This window comes from Narcine bancroftii, chromosome 3 (assembly GCF_036971445.1).
Source record: "Narcine bancroftii isolate sNarBan1 chromosome 3, sNarBan1.hap1, whole genome shotgun sequence".
Taxonomy (NCBI): Eukaryota; Metazoa; Chordata; class Chondrichthyes; order Torpediniformes; family Narcinidae; genus Narcine; species Narcine bancroftii.
Window position 1 is genome coordinate 172,495,072 of NC_091471.1, and position 20,607 is coordinate 172,515,678.

At 40.7% G+C, this 20,607-nt stretch overlaps 1 protein-coding gene across 3 annotated transcripts in view; it reads left to right on the forward strand.

The window, feature by feature from the left end:
• Positions 1-301: 301 nt before the first annotated feature.
• gpat3 (glycerol-3-phosphate acyltransferase 3) overlaps positions 302-20,607 on the forward strand; it is a 69,932-nt gene continuing 49,626 nt past the window's right edge. For 2 of the 3 annotated variants that reach the window (XM_069925861.1, XM_069925860.1), the window contains exons 1-6: positions 302-525; positions 2,368-2,560; positions 6,731-6,797; positions 10,639-10,942; positions 11,865-11,939; positions 14,526-14,615. In XM_069925861.1, coding sequence (XP_069781962.1) covers positions 2,417-2,560; positions 6,731-6,797; positions 10,639-10,942; positions 11,865-11,939; positions 14,526-14,615 — 680 coding nt within the window. In that variant the 5' untranslated portion in view covers positions 302-525; positions 2,368-2,416. The remainder of the gene's footprint in view (positions 526-2,367; positions 2,561-6,730; positions 6,798-10,638; positions 10,943-11,864; positions 11,940-14,525; positions 14,616-20,607) is intronic. The other variant, XM_069925859.1, reaches the window with a different exon arrangement.

Sequence of the window (20,607 nt, forward strand, 5' to 3'; positions counted from 1 at the left end):
CGTGGTGGGGACATCAGAAATCAGATTAATACTTTAAATAGGGTTCCCCATGACAATGTAGCACTCCATTTATAACGCGTATATTTTAATTTATATCATGGATCAAAATATAACTCAATATATCAGTCAGTCCAAAAATTCCATATAGGCAGACTCATTTTTAAAATCTAAACAAAACTCCGCTTCAGCACTAAGACTAAGTTACATGGACAAAAGGGGCAAACGGAGGGCGGTCAGATCTGGAGAAAAACAAAAGGACATTAGCGGCAGCCACCAGGGTTCAGTCGCTCTGGCGCTGGGTTCCGGGACTTCAGCTCTCCCTGCGGTTGCTGCCGGGACGCTGCGAGACCGGGAGGGACGGAAAACCACTGAGCTGGAAGTTCCGGGTGGGCGGGGGAAGCAGCGAATGAACTCTGGACCCGAGCAATCCCGGAGTAAGAAACTGACCCGGATCGGGACGGGAGTGAGCAAGAGGAGTGCGTGGTAGGGCGAGGAGCAGGAGCCCTCCAAGATCCGGAGTTCGAGGTGGGAACACGAATAGGCAGCCAAAGTGGTCGGATCTAGAGCCACCATTGCGTGCGATCGGTCCCTGATCAGGTTAAAAAGCCGATAATAGTGTTGGCCGATAGCAGCAGCGACCACTAGGCAGTGAGCGTTATCTCCTGGACTGCGGGAGGGAATTTGGAGCGCTGGTTGAGGTCCCATTCCCACTGCGGTGTATCTGCCAGTGTTGCTGTGACTGTGCCACTGGGGGTTACAATCCCTTTCTCTCTCTGGTAAGAAAAGAGTGGGATGACAGTAATTCACAATCCCCTGCTGGCCTGGTGGGGGAGTGGGCACTTCCATAGACAGCACTGGTGTGGGAGTGAATACACACCCAGTCCCTACTGGTCCCAAATATTGAAGAAGGTTCAGGCCCAAAGAGTCAGAAATATATCTTGTCTCTTTTTGACGCTGAAAGACCGGCTGAGTTCCTCCAGCATTTCGGTGTGTGTGTTTTTTCAACAATCACAGCATCTGCAGACTTTTTGGTACCACCCAGTCCCCATTGGTGTGGGAACACAACAAGTCACTGCTGGTGTTGATCACCCCACTGGGTGATCCTCGCTTCCCGCTGGGGTGGGCAATCTCACTCAGTCCTCAATCCCCACTGGGGTGGGTGATTTCTCCTCCAGTTCCTGCTCGGGTAGGTGATTTCTCCTCCAGTCCCCAGTCCCTGCTGGGGTGAGTGATTCCCCTTCAGTTTCCAGTCCCTGCTGGGATGGGTGATTTCCCCTCCAGTTCCCAGTACCTGTTGGGGTTGATTTCCCCTCCACTTTCCAGTCCCTGCTGGGATTGGAGATTCCCCTCCAATTTCCAGTCATTGATAGGTTGGGTGATTCCTCCCCAGACCCCAGTCCCTGCTGGGGTGGGTGTTTCCCCTCTAGTCCCCAGTCCCAGCTCCTGGCTGTGCTGGGTTAGTTCACAATGTGCTGGGACCAAGCTGCAAGCTCCTTGGGGTGAGTAATGAGGCATATCTCAATTCTGTAATCCATTCTTCACTGCTGTCATTGTATTACATGGAGGGAAATTCACTGCTGCTTTACTGGAAGCCAAAGTATTGAGATCCATTCCTGTGTGCGGTCTGTTGTAAAACTATGAGTCCTTGGGGCTGGTTCAGTGATCCCCTCTTGCACACTTTACCCTATTTAAAATGTTACCTGCTTCAAACTGCTCTGAGTTTCTTTGCAACAAAGTGGACACAGAAAGTAGAGCCACTGTCTCACTGCACCAGTGACTGGGGTTCACTCCTGACCTCCAATGCTGTTTGTAAGGAGTTTGTACTTTCTGCAACTGTGGAGGTTTTCTCCAATTTCTCCCACCTTGCAAAGGCATATGGGTGGGTTGCCAGACAATTGCTCCCTTGTGTGGGTGTGTCTGGGGGAAGTTGATGGCATTGTGGGGAGAATGGCTCACAGGGCAAGTTAGTTAGGGAATATAATTGCTTTGCAAGCTGGCATTAATGATACTCTGATGCCTTCCTTCTACATCATATAAATAAACAGGTTTGTATTAGGTCTTCTTTTGTATTCGTGATTTTTAAAAAAATCACCTGACAATGCTGGCTTTTTAAACCTTGGAGTTAAACAAGAAACTTTTGTAAACCTTCTTCCTTTTTGAGCTGTTCTTAACATTTCTGGCCAAGATTTAGATCAAATTCTGGTTTTATGTGACTCAGCACCTGATAATACTGATGTAAAGTGCATGCAATGTTTTATTGTCTGAAAGGCATTATATAATTGTGAAATTATGCTATGGTATCTGGGATAATAAATTCACAACATGTGCGTGTGCAGGAATATGACCCATTGCTTTTAACTCGTGCAGTCTTCGAGGCAGGACCCTTGTACATCCTGGCTGCAGAGAGCTGCTGTCGATGGAGGGATTTTGGGGACTTGTGTTGAAGGTGCTATCAGTATGGCTGATCCTGGGGATCACTTTCATTATGCTGCCTGCTATGTTTGGTGTTTCACTGGGAATAACAGAACTTTACATGAAGATTTTGGTCAAGACGCTTAAGGTTAGTGGTTTTGTTCAATAAGGGGTACTTTAAAGATAATTTCTTAGAATCATTGAAGATGATTTAGCCCTTCAGATCTGATGGTTTGTGACCTAACTCAGTCGAGTTATCTTTGCCCCATACACCTTGATGCATTTTAATGACTAAAATCTATTGTTATCTTTATGAATTACATTGAACTTGCCACTTATGGAATAGAATTCCAAATTTCGATCTCCTTTTCATGTCAAAGTGTTTCAATCCTGGCTGAAATGCATGGACAAAATTCCCAAATTCTGGATTTCTTCACAGCACTTTCAATTCCCTTTGATGTCTTGAATCAAACCATTCCTTATTTAAATTACAGGGAATACAATCACAGTTCATGTAATCGTTAGTAAATTTCTGCTACACTCCTCAAAGATCAATGTATCCTTTTTGTTGGCACCTGGTATGGATTGGGATGCTGTACATGGTTTAATAATGGCTTTGTATGGCTGTAGAACTATAAAGCCATCAAACACTACAGCATCAAAACAGGCTCTTCAGATCATCTAGTCTGTGCCATTATTCTGCCTAATCCCAATGACCTGCCTTCCATACCCCTCCCATCCATGTACTGTACTATATAATTTTTTTTCAATGTCAGAAATGAGCCTGCATTCACCATTTCAGCTGGCAGCTTGTTCCAGACTCTCACCGCCCTCTGCGTGAAGAAGTTTTTAAACATTTCACCTTTCACCCTAACCCATGTCTGCTAGATCTTGTCTCACTTAACCTTTTTGGAAAAAGTCTGCTTCCATTTACTCTACACACCTCATAATTTTGTATACCTCTTATCAAATCTAATTTAAAGAATTGTTTAAAAAAAATCTAAAACACAGAAGGAGACCATACAGGCCTTGTTCACGTTGGATGAAAAAAAATACTTCTTTGTTTCATCCCTAGCCCTTCAACTAATGGGTCTTCATCTGCATAACCAAGTAAATTTTAAACGTGATGAAAGTTTTTGGCTGCATTACTCTCTCAGTGGCCACTCTCATCTTTCTAACCACTTGTATTTTAGATTTCTTAAATTGGAAACAAGTTTTCATTACAATTTTGATTGTATCCTGCACTGATTCATAGAATCTTAAGATCTGACTGCATGGTGCCCTCAGTCACTTTCAACCTCTGTTGTTTCTAGATTTTCTTCTTTTAAGATTTTGTTTAGTCCTTATTAATCTTAAACAGATTACCTCACATTTTGCTATATTCAAATACATTGCTACAGTTTGCCTTTTTTCTGTCATCGTCAGGAGAGCAGATACAGAGTTACCATGAGAAATTATTTTTCAAATTTTTATTCATATTCATTCTTCATTCTCCTTTTTTTTTGAAGAAGGGCTCAGGCCTGAAATGTTGGCAATATATCTTTGTTTTTTTTATGGATGCTGAAAAGACTGGCTGAGTTCCTCCAGCATTTTGGGGTGTTTTTACTTGCTTCACTAATACCTGGAATGGGTGGATTGAGGCAAGGTTGGTGAGGAAATGTGAGGCTTCTTGGTTGGAGACTGCTGTATATTCATTTTTCATTCCAGCTTGCTTAATACATCTCAAATGTGGACAGCCTCTATTTGCAGAGTACCTGTAGTATAAACATCTATTTAAAAATACCCTGCCTTCTTGCATGCCGATATTTAAAAGGTAGAATTCTTGGAACGAAACTGATTTTATGGGTTATTAGGTTTGTGTGGTGTGGAACGGTTGTTTGTAACTTTGATCTGATGGGCATTCTTTGTTATGGGTGCAGATTTCATGGGACAGAGGTAGATTGTCTGTTAATACCCTAAATACTTTTGAGTTAGCAATGGGTAATTCAAATGGGTTCTCACTGCTAGTCCATTCACTGTGTGGGTGGATGTTGGCTGAGGGAAGATCCATGCTGTGACGTTATGATCCACTGCTTTTGACCTGCTTTTGGTTATTACCTTCCCGCTCCAAATGTCTATAACAGGGGTGTCAAACTCAAATTCACGGAGGGCCAAAATTAAAAACTTGGACTAAGTCGAGGGCCGAACTAAATATTTATTGAAAATTTTCAACAACATCTGCATGTTTTCTCTTCTTTCAACATATATAATGTTAAACTTTTTCTTATTAAAATAAATGTTTAATAATAGTTTTGGATAAACTCTTTCATTGTCATTGGCCCATTTCCTTTAGCGCTCTGAAACTGTGCACATGACGAGTCAATGAGGGATAATTAAAGCAGTAGTCTTCAAACTTTTTCTTTCCACCCACAGACCACCTTAAGCAATCCCTTACTAATCACAGAGCACCAATGGCACAGGGACGCGAGTGGAAAGAAAAAGGTTGAGAACTGTTGTATTGTGGTAACTCCACATCTGATTAGGTTAATTGTTAGGCAAGTGGTCAGAGAAGGACCCCACCCCCACCCCAAGAAAGGCTTAAATCACAGGAACAAAATAAGTTTCCGTCTCACTGCTCCCAATCTTACACACAGTCCTGATGTGGAATGTGGGGTCGCAGCTTCTCGTTCACCTGAGTTCAGGTGCTGTCTGTGTGGAGTTTGTACGCTCTCCCCTTGTCTTGGACCAACAGGTCGGTTGCCTGACGAAGGCACCCGAACCCCCCGTTGAAACGTCAGCGTCCGGGGCGGTGGAGGAATTGGCTGAGAAGAGCGCGTTGCTCCCACCCCCCTCCCATGGTTGGAGAGGGATTAAACTGCGATCTCACGGCGCCGGGCTCGTCTCCAACAAAAGGAGCGGGAGGCAGGGTCCGCCGCGCACGGAGCGAGGGGGAAGGCATCGCCAACGAGACGTTCAGTCCGGCGTCGCCGCTGAAGCGCAGACCCAGCGAGAATGGTCCCCAACTCCAGCCGCGTCTGTGTGTCCGGGAGCCGGGCGGGCTGAGTGCGGCGCTCCAATCCCCGGGATTCGGGACTCTGAGATCCCTCCACACCTCCGGCGTCTTCATTTTCACCTTCAGTGTGCATGCGCTATACTGGCGCGGCGGCCAGCGGGCCAACTCTAATATTTATTTAATATGATCTTGCGGGCCAAATATAATTATATCGCGGGCCAAATTTGGCCCGCGGGCCAGAGTTTGACATGTGTGGTCTATAATGTAAAAGCACCCATCTCATCCTTGCCATTGTGTTATCCCTCCCACTGCATTCCTCATGTCATTTATTAAAGTAAATGGATGAAAAGAAATTTTAAAATATGCAGGAATGTGCTCACTAAAGTAATTCTACATTTGTCTCTTGTCATAACTCTTTACTTTTTTCCCCCATTTAATTATTTTTATTTCTATTTAACTAAAAGAAAATTATTTTCAAAATTGACATTTCTTAAAAATTCTACCTGCAAAGAAGTTGTCTCAGGTACAGTTTTAGCCTTGCATGATGCTTATCGCAAAATTACATTTCAATCCTTAATATGGTTTGAACCCTCTGAAAGAGGAAATGATAAATTTTGCTGGACTTTTTTTCTTGACACGTTGGCAGCTTATTTAAAATTTACATTGCAGCAACGGCTCGGGGCTGCGAAGCAAAGCCTTTAACTACTATCTGATTAAATTTTTATTGTCGGAGAGCAGCAAGTGAGTGGGATATAATTTTGTGAGTGATATTTGGCAATGCTGTGATTCAGATTGAATTAAGCTGCAGATTGCTCTGTGTAAAATGCCCAATAGCCCAGTGAAGTTGCAATAAAGTTCATAATGTGGCACAGATTAGTGTCTGTAATTTTTTTGATTCTTCTTGATTTTTGTACTAAAACAAAGCTAAATAAAGGTAAGATAAAAGAAAAATTTGAGGGTTAAATGGATTATTATTATTCCTTTCCTTATTATTATTCAACCATTCCTTCCAAATGCAAACAGCACCTCTTCTAATCCCATCATACACACCCTAACCTCACGTTACTCGCCTTACTTGCAGTCCTATTCACCCTCATCCCTCCACACCATCCTTCCAGAACTACACCAATGCACTTCCCCACCACATCTTCCAGAACTAGTGGAGGAAGAAAATCTGTAGCCGATTTTTTTGGGAAGACGTGGCTGGATGTTGCTTGGTGATTAACACCAACTATACACCCGTGATGTGTAAAAGGTGAATGTGTAATTGCAATCTGAGGGAGACATGGCTTGTACTGATGAAAGTACTGTTTGCATTTTTTTCAGTGGGCCACCCGGAAAATACAGAAGACTGCTCGAGGGCAACCTGGGCACCTTTACTCCCCATCCAATGGTGAGGTTTATTTTCATTCTTCTTGGCCTATGATAGTGAGGTAGTGAAAAGACATAAAATACAGTGTTTTAGGACAAATGTTTGACACATCTCTTGATTGTACTTTATCAAGGACCATCATATACTGTATCCTTCCACAAGGAATAATACTGCAGTCTGTAAGACATCATCAAGAAGAGGTTGGAGAAAATGGCAGAATTTTTATCTGCTTAGAGGTCAGAAGGACAACCTTAGATATTCCTGGTTTTAAAAGAAGATCTAACATCTCTGGTGAATTTATTGGGAGTCTAATTAGTGTTTTGCATTTACAGAGTTTACGAGGTGAAGCAATGCAGTTCTTTTTGTACATGGTTGAACTGTTATTTTTTGTGGCACATTTGAAATAATTTCAAAACTGCCCATTCCCAGGCCTGCTTATATTTTTGCAGGTAACTTAGACTGGTAATGTTGCTGAATTTGTGAGTTTGAGTCTGAGACAATGGGTCTCTCTAGTTTTGTCACACCACATGGGTTTGGAAAGTGAAGACCATACTTGCAGTTGACAGACATGGTGATTGACAGCTCTGCGGAAAACATATCATTAAATTCACTAAGTTGAGTTCTTGATAAGTAGCTCTCAGTGCCTTTTGAGGCATTTATAGTCTTGTTTTGAACACTTTTAGCAAACGGCAGATTGAAATAATATTGAAGTGCATTATTGGTCTGCACGGAGCTAAGGGGAAACTCTGTGCACATTTAAGTTGAGTTGTACCTTGAACTGGATTGGGAAATATGACGAGATAAATATATAATGTTCAGTTCTATACATGGTTATTAACGTGGTTGCTCAATCATGTGAATTTCACATTGCATTTATGCACACTAAGGTGACGTGAGCACCAGTTGTAAGAGAGTAATTCAAGTCTATGCATTTTGCTAGAACAGAGGCTAATGTGCTGGTTTCTGCTACATCTGCCACACATTTTCAAAGACAGAGAAACTGAAAGAAAAGTAAAGATAATTCTACTCCTATTTTACAGACCTCTTTGGTTGTCCTTGAGTAGGGTGTGGAATCATAAGGTGCCATCAATTTGATCTTGTTTTGAAAGCCAGCAGTTTGCTGGTTAATCTGCCATCCACACTATATAATTTGATTTAAAACAAAATGGGCCTGCCTATGATGCAGCTTTGTCTTTTATTGGTAAGACAAGGCTGCATCGCAGGAAGGCCCATTGGTAAGTCTTCACTCTTCTATTTATTCTAAGCAATTGAACAGACACATTGCAGGTGAACTTTTATTTTCCTTGTATTATGAACTAACAACCCTTTTAAATCTTGTTTGGGACTAAAGGGACTTTGTTAGCACTAACACAGCAATGACAAATTCAGCAGACGATGGTAAATTCAAAATAATAGTTTTTATTAAACTATCAATATCATAACTTTCTTACTTATCTTGGAACTTACTTAACTCTAAACGTAACCCCACTATGCGCAAATGTAAGAAAGAGTGTGTGTGTGTGTGTGTGTATGTAATTAAATTCCCACTCTGAAAAATCAATTTAAAAAGTTCAGCATCATTTTAGTCTTAGTTGAAAGTCTTAAATTCTCAGTTCAGAAATAATTATAAACCGCTTTTAAACATCATATCATCGGGCTTCTTTACTCACAATGTGGTTATCTTATTCCGCCGTGAATTCACAAACCCAGACAAGTGTTAAACGAAGTGGTTATTTTCTTCCACAATGAAGTCACAAACTAGACAAAGGTTAAACGAAGTGGCCATACAAAAATAGACCCAGTAGAAATCTGTCTTCTTTTCTAACGAGACAGTGAAATGATCTTCCTTATTTCAAAAGCCACTGATTCCGTGTTCCCATTTTCCCAGGAGTAACACACAACAAAAGCACCAATTCTGGTTACTGAAACTCAACTCTGTCTTTCACAAGGTTTCAACCCCTATGTTACCAGGGTTTTGACTTCTGTTCCCTCCAAACTGAACTCTTCCCAAAACCAAACACAAAATATCTGAATTAGGTAATGTAGCTCTCCAAATCACGTGAATGTTACATCATCACTGAGGTCAGTCCCATTTCTTGGAAACCTCATGACCATCAGTTTTGTTTCTACCAAAATTCTGTTCCTTTTTCAAAACCATTCCATGTCCATAACAACCTTTGACCTTATCGCTGTTCAAGAGACTTAAGTGGTTTTGATTAAAAACAGATGGCTTCCTTCAGCAGTTCTTGAATAATTAAGACCAATTTCAAATCCATTAGCTCTGTCTGTCCAAGACGCATCGACTTCAAGAATGAACACTCTTCTCAATAAATGTGCTATGACCTGTGTGTGACCCTGTACCAATCCACAGCTAACTTAATAAGAATACAGATACAATATTTTAAACTCTATAATTTATTTTATTAAGGCATTTTTGTAAAAGAGGCATAGTTTAACATTAAAGGTCAACACAAATCCATAACACTAGGAAGTTATTGCAGTGTATGAGGAACAGCAGATTCAATTATTTCCACAAGGCAAGGATGACTGGAATGTGAATAAATACACGAGTCTTTGATTCAATTAAATTGGTGCAGGCTGTGGTGTTGGTTGGTGTAGCTGATTATTTTACTTTTGTTTGGAGAGGTGTCCTGTGCAATGGTTATGTAGCTGGATTGATGATTGGAGAGCATGAGTGCAGATTTTATCAAGGAATTTGAGTTAGAAACTGAATTAAGGGTAGCCATGAAGCCATTGGACAAACCCAACTGATTCACTCTGTTCTTCGGGGAAGAAAATCTACCATTTTGAAAATACACAAATATGCTGGAGATATTCAGCAGGTCATGCAGCATCGATAGGAAAGAAAGGGTAAGCAATGTTTTGGGCCTCGGCCCTACAGAAGGGCCTAGGCCTGAAAAGTTGGTTACAAAGAGCCCAGGCCTGAAACATTGGTTACCTTTACTTTCTATGGATGCTGCATGACCTGCTGAGTTTCTCAATACCTACCATTTTGAACTGGTCCAACCTCCATGCATTCCAGCCTTGCAGATTAATTTCCATCCATTCCAATGAACTTTGAAATGGCAAAGTTAAGTCACTAGTTGTACCTCACTGCAGGTAATTATAAATAGACTGTAGATGGACATTTGTACAACTGATCATGCCCTGAAAGTTTTCATGCTGGAAGTAGATCTTAAAGTATTAAGTTGCCTAACATAGTGGGAAAGTTTCAATAGCGCTAACGTACAAAAGGTGTGCAGTGCCAGATCTCTGTAAAGAAATGTATTTTGTTCCAATTTACTTTTATGTTTTTGCATAATGTATAATTTTCTTCATGTGTTTGCTAAAACCTTTGAACCTTATTTACTCTGCATGGCCTTGAGAGTATTGGCTGATGTTTTAGTTGTGCATTTCCTTCCCTTTCCCAGTGTTTAAGCAAATACATTTTCACCAACTTTTTAACACTGATGTGGTGCTTCTCGTTACATGTTCATCTTTGAATATTTGTTCCCTAGAGCATAAAAACAGCACTGCACAGGAACAGCCCCTGAGGCCCACAATATCTGTGCTGAAAATTATACCAAAATTAATCTAAAACTCTACTGTTAGCACATGACACATATGCCTCTATTTCCCTGTGTACATCAAGAAGTCTCTTGAACATTACTATTTTACCAGTTCCATTGCTAACCATGACCACCTGTTCCAGGCACCTAGCACTCCATGTGTTTATATAAAAATACTTCTACTGAACATGTCCTTTTAAACTCTTTCCTTTCTTCCCAGCTCTCATAAGTATACAAATATATTTGGTCTTTCATTTTATCAAAACATGAAAATGTTCTTTGTTGCCTTAAAGAAATCATTGAGAAACGTGATAAAGTCTCCCTGGAAGAAGAGATCACAGAACTGAGACGATATTCCGGTAGAAACAAGGCTGTTCCGAAGGATGACTTTGATCTCTCTGACGTGTTCTACTTCTCAAAGAAAGGATTTGAGGCCATTGTCGAGGATGAAGTGACCACTCGGTTCAGCTCAGAAGAGTTGGTCTTGTGGAACTTGTTAACAAGAACCAACAGAAACTTCCAACATATCAGTGTTCGACTGACCATACTCTGGGGTCTCGGAGTTGCCATTCGATATGGGGTCCTCCTGCCTCTGCGGTAAGTGCAAAAGAAAATGACAGTGTGTCCAAAGATTTTACATGGTTTTTCAGAGTGAGAGACCACAGGTTATGAATAAAATTCAACAACATCAACACCGATTTTAAATAGCAAAATCGATCTGACATTCTGAGTGTATTGAGTACAGAATGAGGAATTCCAGACAGGACCACTTTGAATAGTCATCTAAAGAGCTTGATAAAATCTGGAACATAATGTGTTAATTTCATTTACCTGAACAAATTGGATCTGTAAAAAAAAGATTGCATTCCAGAAATGTTACAGATTTGTGGGACTGCAGTCAATTACTTATGGCAATCTTTGCAGTTTGTTCCCTTTTGAAAACACACTGACAGTCATACTAATTGTCTGAAGCTGTCTCAGTCTGTGTAAGCCTCAAAATGAATTCATACTTGCATTTAAATGTTTTGTTGTTGTGGTTATGTAATTAAAAGGCTGCACTGATTTTTTAAAAATTATGCAATCATTTTGACTCACAATGCATGTAAACCAGTGTCCAGTGAAGAAAACACCACTTATGCAATTAGTGAAATTAGAACTTTGATTTTAGAGGCTGCAAAGACCCCACTGGATTGGAGAGGATTTGATTCTTTTGCTGTATGAGCTGATTAACACAGCAAGTACTTTTCTAGTGTTTCTCCTTAACCTCTTTAAGCTGGCAGTTTAACCTTGCCCCAAAAGTTCACAGTGCTCTTCAAGTTAGTGTTACACTAAAACTGAACTTCTAACGAATGGTTAATTTTAAAATTTTGCAAATTAAAGAATTGGTTATTTGCAGAAGGTTCGTTTCTATTTCTTATTTTCTGATATGATTTAACTCAAGTGAGTGAATTTGATCCTTTGTGTTATGTCTGGCAATTGTCAATAAACCCAACTCAACATGACCTCTTCTCTCCTGCAGGATCACTCTGGGCCTGATTGGTATTAGCTGGTTGGTACTCGGAACCAGTTTAGTAGGACAGCTGCCAAACAGCAGGTAAAAAGGATAGTGAATGTTGTACAGGCTGCATGCAATTTCTGTGTAGAACACAACATTACTGCATGGTAGACACTCCACAGCACCACGAGCAGTGATCGCAGAACATTGGAGGAGAAACTTTTATGTATTTTTCTCCTCCAGCCTTTCCTAATCCCTCATCTCGAAGTATCGAAGTCAGTTATAGCATTTTGTCAGCTTCTAACACAACAAAGATTTATTGAATTTGAAATATCTGAAATGACTCTTCTACCAATATATAAACACACTGTGTTATCAGTGATGCCTGGCTCTGTAGGATTAAGTTGTGTGCTCTTCGTATCTCAGTTGCACTCTGTGAGAAAAACTATGGATTTTCTGCAGCCAGAGATCTAAAACAAGAGGTAAAGAAAGCAAACGGTACAAAGAGGAGATAACAGTTAGATTTTTGGGACATGTCAGTTTAAAGTTTAGCACTAATTTTTTGGCAAGCCATTATGTCATTTGTAGGATTGCAGACTGTTTATCTTTGATCCATCCAATGATAAGATTAAGGATCAGAGATAGTCTTGTGGGTTACTGTAAGAAATGAGCATAAAATGTTTCAAGGGAAATGAGAGCAGATGGCACAGTGAGGTGAAAGCAGCAAGTGGTCCAGTTTGTAGCCATCATCCTATGTTTAATGCAGTTATTTGGGAAAAAGTAATGGAAACTAGCTCCAGTTAGGCTTTGATTGACATGCATTGCTCAAGATCACAGATTATCTGAATGTATCCGTGACGCACACTTGGTGTTGACTCGTTTTTGATTCACAAACTGGGTGTGGACAATACTGGCTAGGCTAGACTCCATTACCCATCCCTAATGCCTTCTCTAGGTTCAGCTTCTTGTTAAACTGTTTCAGAGGGTGGTTAAGTGTCAGTCTTTTAGCTGTGATTCCAGGGTCACATTATAAACCAGGTTAAATAGCACAGCAGTTTTTTTTGTAATCAACAAAAACCCAAATGATCAAAGCTTTATTTAATCAACTTTAAATTTCACAGTTGCTATGATGTAATTTTAATTCTTGTATGGATCCATTTGATCTGCTCTTGGGCTCCTTGGCATTGATTTGAACTATCATTGATACCCTGTTGCAGAGATTAAAATTTTTAAAATGTAGACATACAACACAGTAACAGGTCTTTTGGCCCGTCCGCCCATTATTACCCAATTGACCTAGAGCAGTGGTTCCCAACCTGTTACTTCCCACTCACATACCACTTTACGTATTCCCTATGCCATAAGTGTTCTGTGATTAGTAAGTGATTGCTTAAGGTGGTATGTGAGTAGGAAGGAAAGGTTGAGAATCACTGCTCTAGACCCAATTATTACTGAAATATTTTACTTGAGAAAAATTGTCATTGGACCATTTTCTTTGGAGTTATGAAGCTGTGCACATAATGAATCAATTTAGAATGATTTAAACTGGTTTTCATTTTTTTTTTCCACCCACATACCCACCTTAAGCAATCCCTTATTAATCACAGAGCACCTATGGCATAGGGAATACTTAAAGTGGTATGTGAGTGGAAAAAAAAAGGTTGGGAACCACTGACCTAGAGGATGGGAGTAAACTGGAGCAACTGGAGGAAACCCATGTAGACATGGGAAGAATGTACAAACTCTTTACAGCAGTCCCAAATTTGAACCCTGATCGTTGGTGCTGTTACAGCGTTACGCTAACTGCTGCACTAACTGTGCCACCCTAATAAAATTTAGTAGTTAGATAAGCCATTTTTGGGAGTTTTTAAATGTAGTCTTTCAATGTCAAATGCATCAATTACATAGTTTATGAAGACATTCTCTTTAAAGGTGGCACAGTAAAATAGAGTTGTTAATTTGAAATATAATCTAAAAACATGAAATGAACATGTGCCCATCTGCTTATCTGATCACATCAAGGAAAGCAATAAAGTAGTTATTAAATTATGGAATTTTAGCATTGGGTATTTTGGAAAAGTGAAAGATAATTAGTGAGAGATGTGGAGGTAAGGATGACATCTCATTCAGAAAACTTTACAGGTTAAAGAGTAGGATGATACATTTTCAATACTGAGCAATATTAATAAAATTATACACTTTATTCCCAATATCACATGACATTCTAAGTATTGGAATGACTGTTACAACTGTTTATTTGCTGTCCTGTTCCAGGTGTGATATAGAATTACCTGCGTAAGTAGTTGAAGGAATGGATAAAATAATTTCATCCAATAAATTATGCTGCTCCAATTTCTCCCCATGTCCTAAAGATATTCAAATAACTTTATTATCTAGAATAAATTGTCCCAAATGTAAGTGAATGGCACGAGGACAGGAGCAATTAAGAGAATAAATTGCAAGGAGTGGATTGGAATTGATGGGAGAGCAGACACATACTGGGATGGGCTGAATATCTTTTTTCTGTACCTGAGGCAAATATTAAAAATCAGGTTTTCAGTAACATGTTTACTGTATTGGGAATTGGTTTGTTAAAGATGATTCAATTTATTTGCTAAGATAGCAAATTCTATCTGAGAATTAAACAATAAATGATTACTGAAGTCTGTGTTTTGCTTCTTGCAGTGTGAAGATGTGGCTCAGTGAGCTTGTTCACTTGATGTGCTATAGGATATGTGCAAAGGGTCTGTCAGCAACAATCCAGTACCACAACAAGTAAGTCGGAAATATTCACATCCACATTGATTTGTAAAATATTTGGAAGAGCAGAGCAGATTTACTTGTGGCCAATCAACACAGTACAAGGCTTTAGTTATTTTGACAATGGTAACCTTTCAATACAAAATTGACAAGATTCTATCAGCTCTGTGACCTATCTTTGAAACCAGACCATATTAATGGACCTCGCTCTAGAAGCAGGTTGCGTCCCAGTAACAGGACCTAGATCAATCCAGTTCTTAACCTGTTTTAAACTCAGAAGAGCATCAAGGTAATCAATGGGTTTAAATGGAGATGTTATGCAGGTGCAAAAGGGAAGATAACTTGGGTGTTTGCTACAGCATATTCTGAGGCAGACAGATAATTGCTCTTAGTTAATGCCAGATTCGGTGGGTTCTCAGAGGAATGAGTCTGGACACAAGTGTTGCAATAACACGTAACTTTACTTAACACATGGGTGACAAACAGAGGAGAACATTAAGTGGTATTCGATTACTATTTCACTTAAGTAACAATATAAACATTCACCTCGGACCTTGGTTGGACACCTACAATTGAACCTACACTTGACATGCTCGTACACATGCATACACACACTTACAAACAGGGACTCTTACACCCAGTTCCCCGTGGCCCTCCACAAGCATTGATCTATCACACACTTTACCCGCAATGTGACTTCCGAATAAGTTTCAGACACGGAGGACACGTAACCACCCATAATACACACATTCCAGACAGGCAGGGAGACCATGTTTCCTCCACACAACAGTCCAACCCTCGGAAGTCACATTACTCTGAAATCACTAGGAAGACAATCATTGTACATGTTATGACTATTCAACAGGAAAAGAAAAGAAAAAAACAAAAAGGTGTGTAAGGTCAGGGTGGGCAGTGGTGACTAAATAGCCCACAAAGGAGCCAGTCACCTTCGTGTTTCCTGGGAGGTGGTGGTCGGAGGTGCCCCCGTGGAGACCCATGATCAGTGTCTGCTCCCAACGTCAACGGTGTGCCACTGCAATCGGCCATGTCAGCCCCATTCCAGGAGGTCAGGGAACCTGGCCCAGACTGCAATCATGACCTGTTCCCACAGTGTGATGCAATCATTGACCCCTTCTGGTGGCACCTGCAAGGTGTTGGTCATCATCTGTTGGCCAGACAGTCCACCCAGAGTGCTCGCTTCCCAATGTGGCATGTCTAGGTGTTCATCTAACTGCTGATGGTATCGGTCCCCTCACCCGGTTAGTCACTTAGCAGAGTAGACCCAGGACTCCATTATCTCACAGTGACCACCCATGTACCCACCCAAGGTCACTCCATTTTCGGTTATGTCCCTGTTTTGGAGGGTCGGCGAGGTGCCGTTGTGACCTTGTAAAGACTCAAGCATGAAGCGAAGAGGAAGTGTGTCATGGGACTCAGTTTCCTCAGGGTTATCACCATTCATCCACACATACCCATCCCTCAACCATGTGTTGATCCCCTCAACACATGGCTCGCAATTTTCCTGACTCAAGCTGTGAGCCAGACCAGCAGCTGCTGTATTTCAATTAGCTTGGAAGCAGCCACCATGATTTTAGTTTCTAAATTGGTCTCTTGCTCTTGGGCAATCTGCACAGCTTCTTGCAGTTTGCAACAGTGATGCTACAAGGATTTTATTTCCCTATCTTTTTGTGCACCCTGATTACTTAACTCTGATGTGATACCCCACTGGCACCTAAGCAGGGATATCACTAACTATAGGGTTCCCTTACATGGCCTCAGGAAACCCCAGTAACTCTAGGTGGGATACCATGTGGTGCCCAATCTTCTCTCCCTGGAGATTCAACCTGGTCGAATTAATCGATTGGCATGGCGTGGCTTGCCAGCTACACTGCCAAACAGCTGACCCCCTGATGGTTATCGGTCCACTCAAGGATTTTAATAATCCGACATTACCTCCTGCTGCTTCCATTGGTGAGCAGATATACAATCACACATTCTCCTGACAGGATGCCCACACACATTTGTTATCATGATCTCCAATATTGTTAGTGAGATCTTCCACCCCCACTCGGTTAACACTCCATGGGTGTCCAGTCGAAACTCTTTGAACCTTGCAAAGGGTTGGGAAAAGTATCAGGTTCGGTGGGTTCACAGAAAGATGAGTCTGGACAGAAGCGTTGCAATCACATGTAACTTTAATGAACACATGGGAGACAAACGGGAGAAAGTTAAACGGTACTCTATTACTATTTCATTTAAGCAAACCCAGACCTAGGTTGGGCTCTGATAATAGTGAACCTATACTTGACATGCACACGCTTAAGTACACACATGTGGTTCTAAGAACCAATGGGGATGTGGCTCTCAGCAAGTAGTGATCTATCGCAATACTACGGCTCTGCCTCAGTGTAGTGCACACCTTATCTGTGATACTTCCAGCAAGGTCCACAGTAGTGATCTGGCATGGAACGATGTCCGGGGCTTGGACCATGAGGCAGAGAGAGAGAGAGAGAGAGAGAGAGAGAGATAATATGCTGTGCTTTGGCATTTATATACAGTACTAATCTGTGCTTCTAACTAATAATGACCCTAGGTGATTTAAATTATCCAGTGGCAAGGTGTGCACAAATTAGTGGCCAGAGTCCAACCTTGACTGAAAGGTGATGTGACTTCCAAATAAGTTTCAGACAGGGAGGACACATGTCCACCCACAATCCACACATTTAAGACAGGCATTTATGACTATTCCTGTTGAATAGTCATAACACACAAGTGATGGGATTTTCCAATTTGATCTTATTTGAACATCAATAAATTAATGATTTTTATGAATTTCAAGACAATTTTAGGAATACAAGTATGTAAGAATATAGAGCAACATAACGTATGGTAGCATATGCTAGAGAAAGGGATTGAATAATTTTATACAAGCATGCTCCTTCTGCACCCATATAAATGTTTTGAGCTGGAAGCAAGTTAGAAATAGGAAAATTAGATTGGTTTCCAGAAACAAGATCTGTTGCACTCATCCATTCAGAACTACTTAATGTGTAAACAATATTTCATTGATGATCTGTAAAGGGCAAGAATTATAGACCACGAATGGTTGAAACTCCTGTCATTTCAGCTCCATCCTTCCCTGCAAGGGTCCCTTCTAACCAATTTTGGCCAGCTCCTCTCTCATGCCATTGCAATGACCTTTACTCAGTTGTCACTCTGACACACCTGACTTTAGCTTTTCCCTCTCAAATTGCATAGTGAATGCTATCATTTAGGATCACTACCTCCTAAGAGTTTGTTTACCTCAAGTCTGGTTTATTGCACAGCTCCAAATCCAGAATTTGCTTGGCTATTGATGGGATTATACAAGAACTAAATCCAGAATTATATAAAATCAAAAAGTCTATGGAAGAATGCAGTTTACCAAGTTCTTTGAATTACTATTAAAGGACAGGTAATGGAAAGTATAAGCTAATTTTTATAATTGTATTGAAATGTCCTGGGAAGAAGTTGCTGCAGACAATGCAACTTCAGACTTTGTGAAACCATCACTTCAAAACCAACTCCAGTTCTTGTTCTTCTGAGCACAAACTAAAGCCCCTTTCACACTTGCATCCCACTAAATTGGCTGTTCAGTGTGCTGGGATAGGAATGGGGGTTTGGCATTTCACACTTGACCACTCCTAACTGGGACAGTGAACACTTTCACACTTGCAAGGAGCCATCCCCTGGGGTTAGGACTGTCCTACCTTCTATTGATGATGTCATGACACATCAAGCAATGGTGGACCTGCCCTAAATCCTGATCAATGTATTATGATTTTATATTTGAACAGAATTAATCATACATAATTATAACATAATAAGCTTTATGTACAGCACAGTATAAGTCCTTCAGCTCCTGTTGTTGTTGTGCCGACCTATGCAACCTTTATAAAGGACCGTGGGAAAGTGCGAGCAATAAATAGTAATAGCAGACAATTTTTAAACAAGGTGGGAAAGTTGGTACTGCTACAATGCTCAATTTATATAGCGTGGGAAAGTTGGTAGCACTATCACATACAATTTATAAATACCGTGGGAAAAAGCAATGGTGGACTTGCCCTCCCAGAATTCCATGTGGCAGAGAAAGGGCTGTATGCCTGGCTGCATACATGGAGCATTATTAGAGGGGTTTCTCTGCTGCACAGGATTCTGGGAAGTCAGGTCCACCATTGCTTTTTTTTTCCCCATGGTCTATAAATTGTGCACTATAGCACTACCATCTTTTCCACACTGTTTAAAAATTCTCCACTATTGCTATTTATTGCTGTTTATTACTTTTTATTTTCTCTCTCTCTCTCTCTCTCTCCCACTGTGACTTTCCCATAGCAAAGTGTATACCTTCATTTTAATCTTTTCTTCCTGCACTCATGCAAAAACTTGGGTCATTTCAATCCCACAATCCAGGTACCCATTTCACACTTGCCTCATTGCAACGCCAGCATTTACAGACGCCGGGGATTGTACTGGGGGTTGAGGCCATCAATCCCCTGCGTGAGATGATGTCATCTGACGCTGGCATTGAGCTGATTTTGCTTTTGCACTTGCCAGTTTAAAGGCTGATTGGAGTTTGATTCCTGGGATCACTTGCAAGTGTGAAAGGAGCTTAAGTTTCAAGAAGCAAAACCAAAATGCACTTTTACTCTAAGATAGCCAGAAAACTAGAATCAGAGATATGTATCAAAGAACTGGGAAACAATGTTCTGCAAAAATTTGACGTTGCAATCAAGATTGTTACATTGATTTATGACTTAAAATTCTAGCTTCTTTGTAAGCAAGAGAAGCTTTTATGGCAAGGAACCTGATGCTTGCAAATATCCTTACTTTATCTTTTCAACATTTTTAATGCACTAAACGATCTTAGTCAGCATAATGCTGGGTGAATGAGGATGTCCGGCCTATAGCCTCTCACAAACGACCTTGTGCTCCAGCATAAACTGTACTACTCTTGTACCTATATTAGCTGCAGTCAATCTCATTATCATCTGCTTTTTGATGGTGGGGAAATTGATTTAAATCACATCATTGATCATCTGAGGGAACTAAAGAATCTGGTACTCTGTTTGTCCCTCTGCAACTGAATCTTCAGTTTCCTCATTGACAGACTCCAATCAAATTGAATTGGCAGCATCACCTCCTCTATGCTGTCCATCAACACAAGCACCCAGAGACTGCGTGCCTAGTCCCCTATGCTACTCCTTGTACGCTAGTGACTGCAGAGCAAATTTTGGCTCCAACTTGATCTACATATTTACTATTGACACCACTGTTGTCGCCCAAATAACTTGAAATGATGAGTCAGAATGGAGATTGAGAAACTGTATGGGAGGTGCCAGAACAACATTCTTGCTCTCAATGTCACCTAGACCAAGAGGCTTGTTGATTCTTGGAAGGAGAGGCTGAGGGAACACTCACCTGTCTGCATTGATGTAATGGAGGTTAGAACCTTCAAGTTTCTGGAGTCCATATTTTAGAAGACTTCTGGAGCCAGTATATCGAGGCAGCCATAAAGAAGGAACACCAATGCCTCAGAAGAGTCAGAAGAGATTTGACATGGTATTGAATAGGCTATCAAACTTCTACAGATGCATTGTGGAAAGAGTACTGTCAGGTTGCATCACAGTGTGGTTTGGGAAATTGAGTACCTAGGAACACAGAATACCCAGAAGATAACAGACATAGCCAGATCCATCACTGGCTCTGACCTCCTGACCATTGAATGCATGTAAGGCAACAGCTTGACTCTTTTAAATTCAATTAAGAGGACTTATTGCAGTTATTTTTACTTAATTTTGTAGTTGTTTTTGTTTCCAAAGTACTGTAGCTGTTCAGTTGCAGTGTACATGTACATTGTACAATGTATATGACAGTAAACTCATTGTCAAAATCACAGTATAAGATATAATGCCACCAGGTTTTGAATGGATGTTTAAAATAGTTGTTATGCATCTTACAAATTACTGTT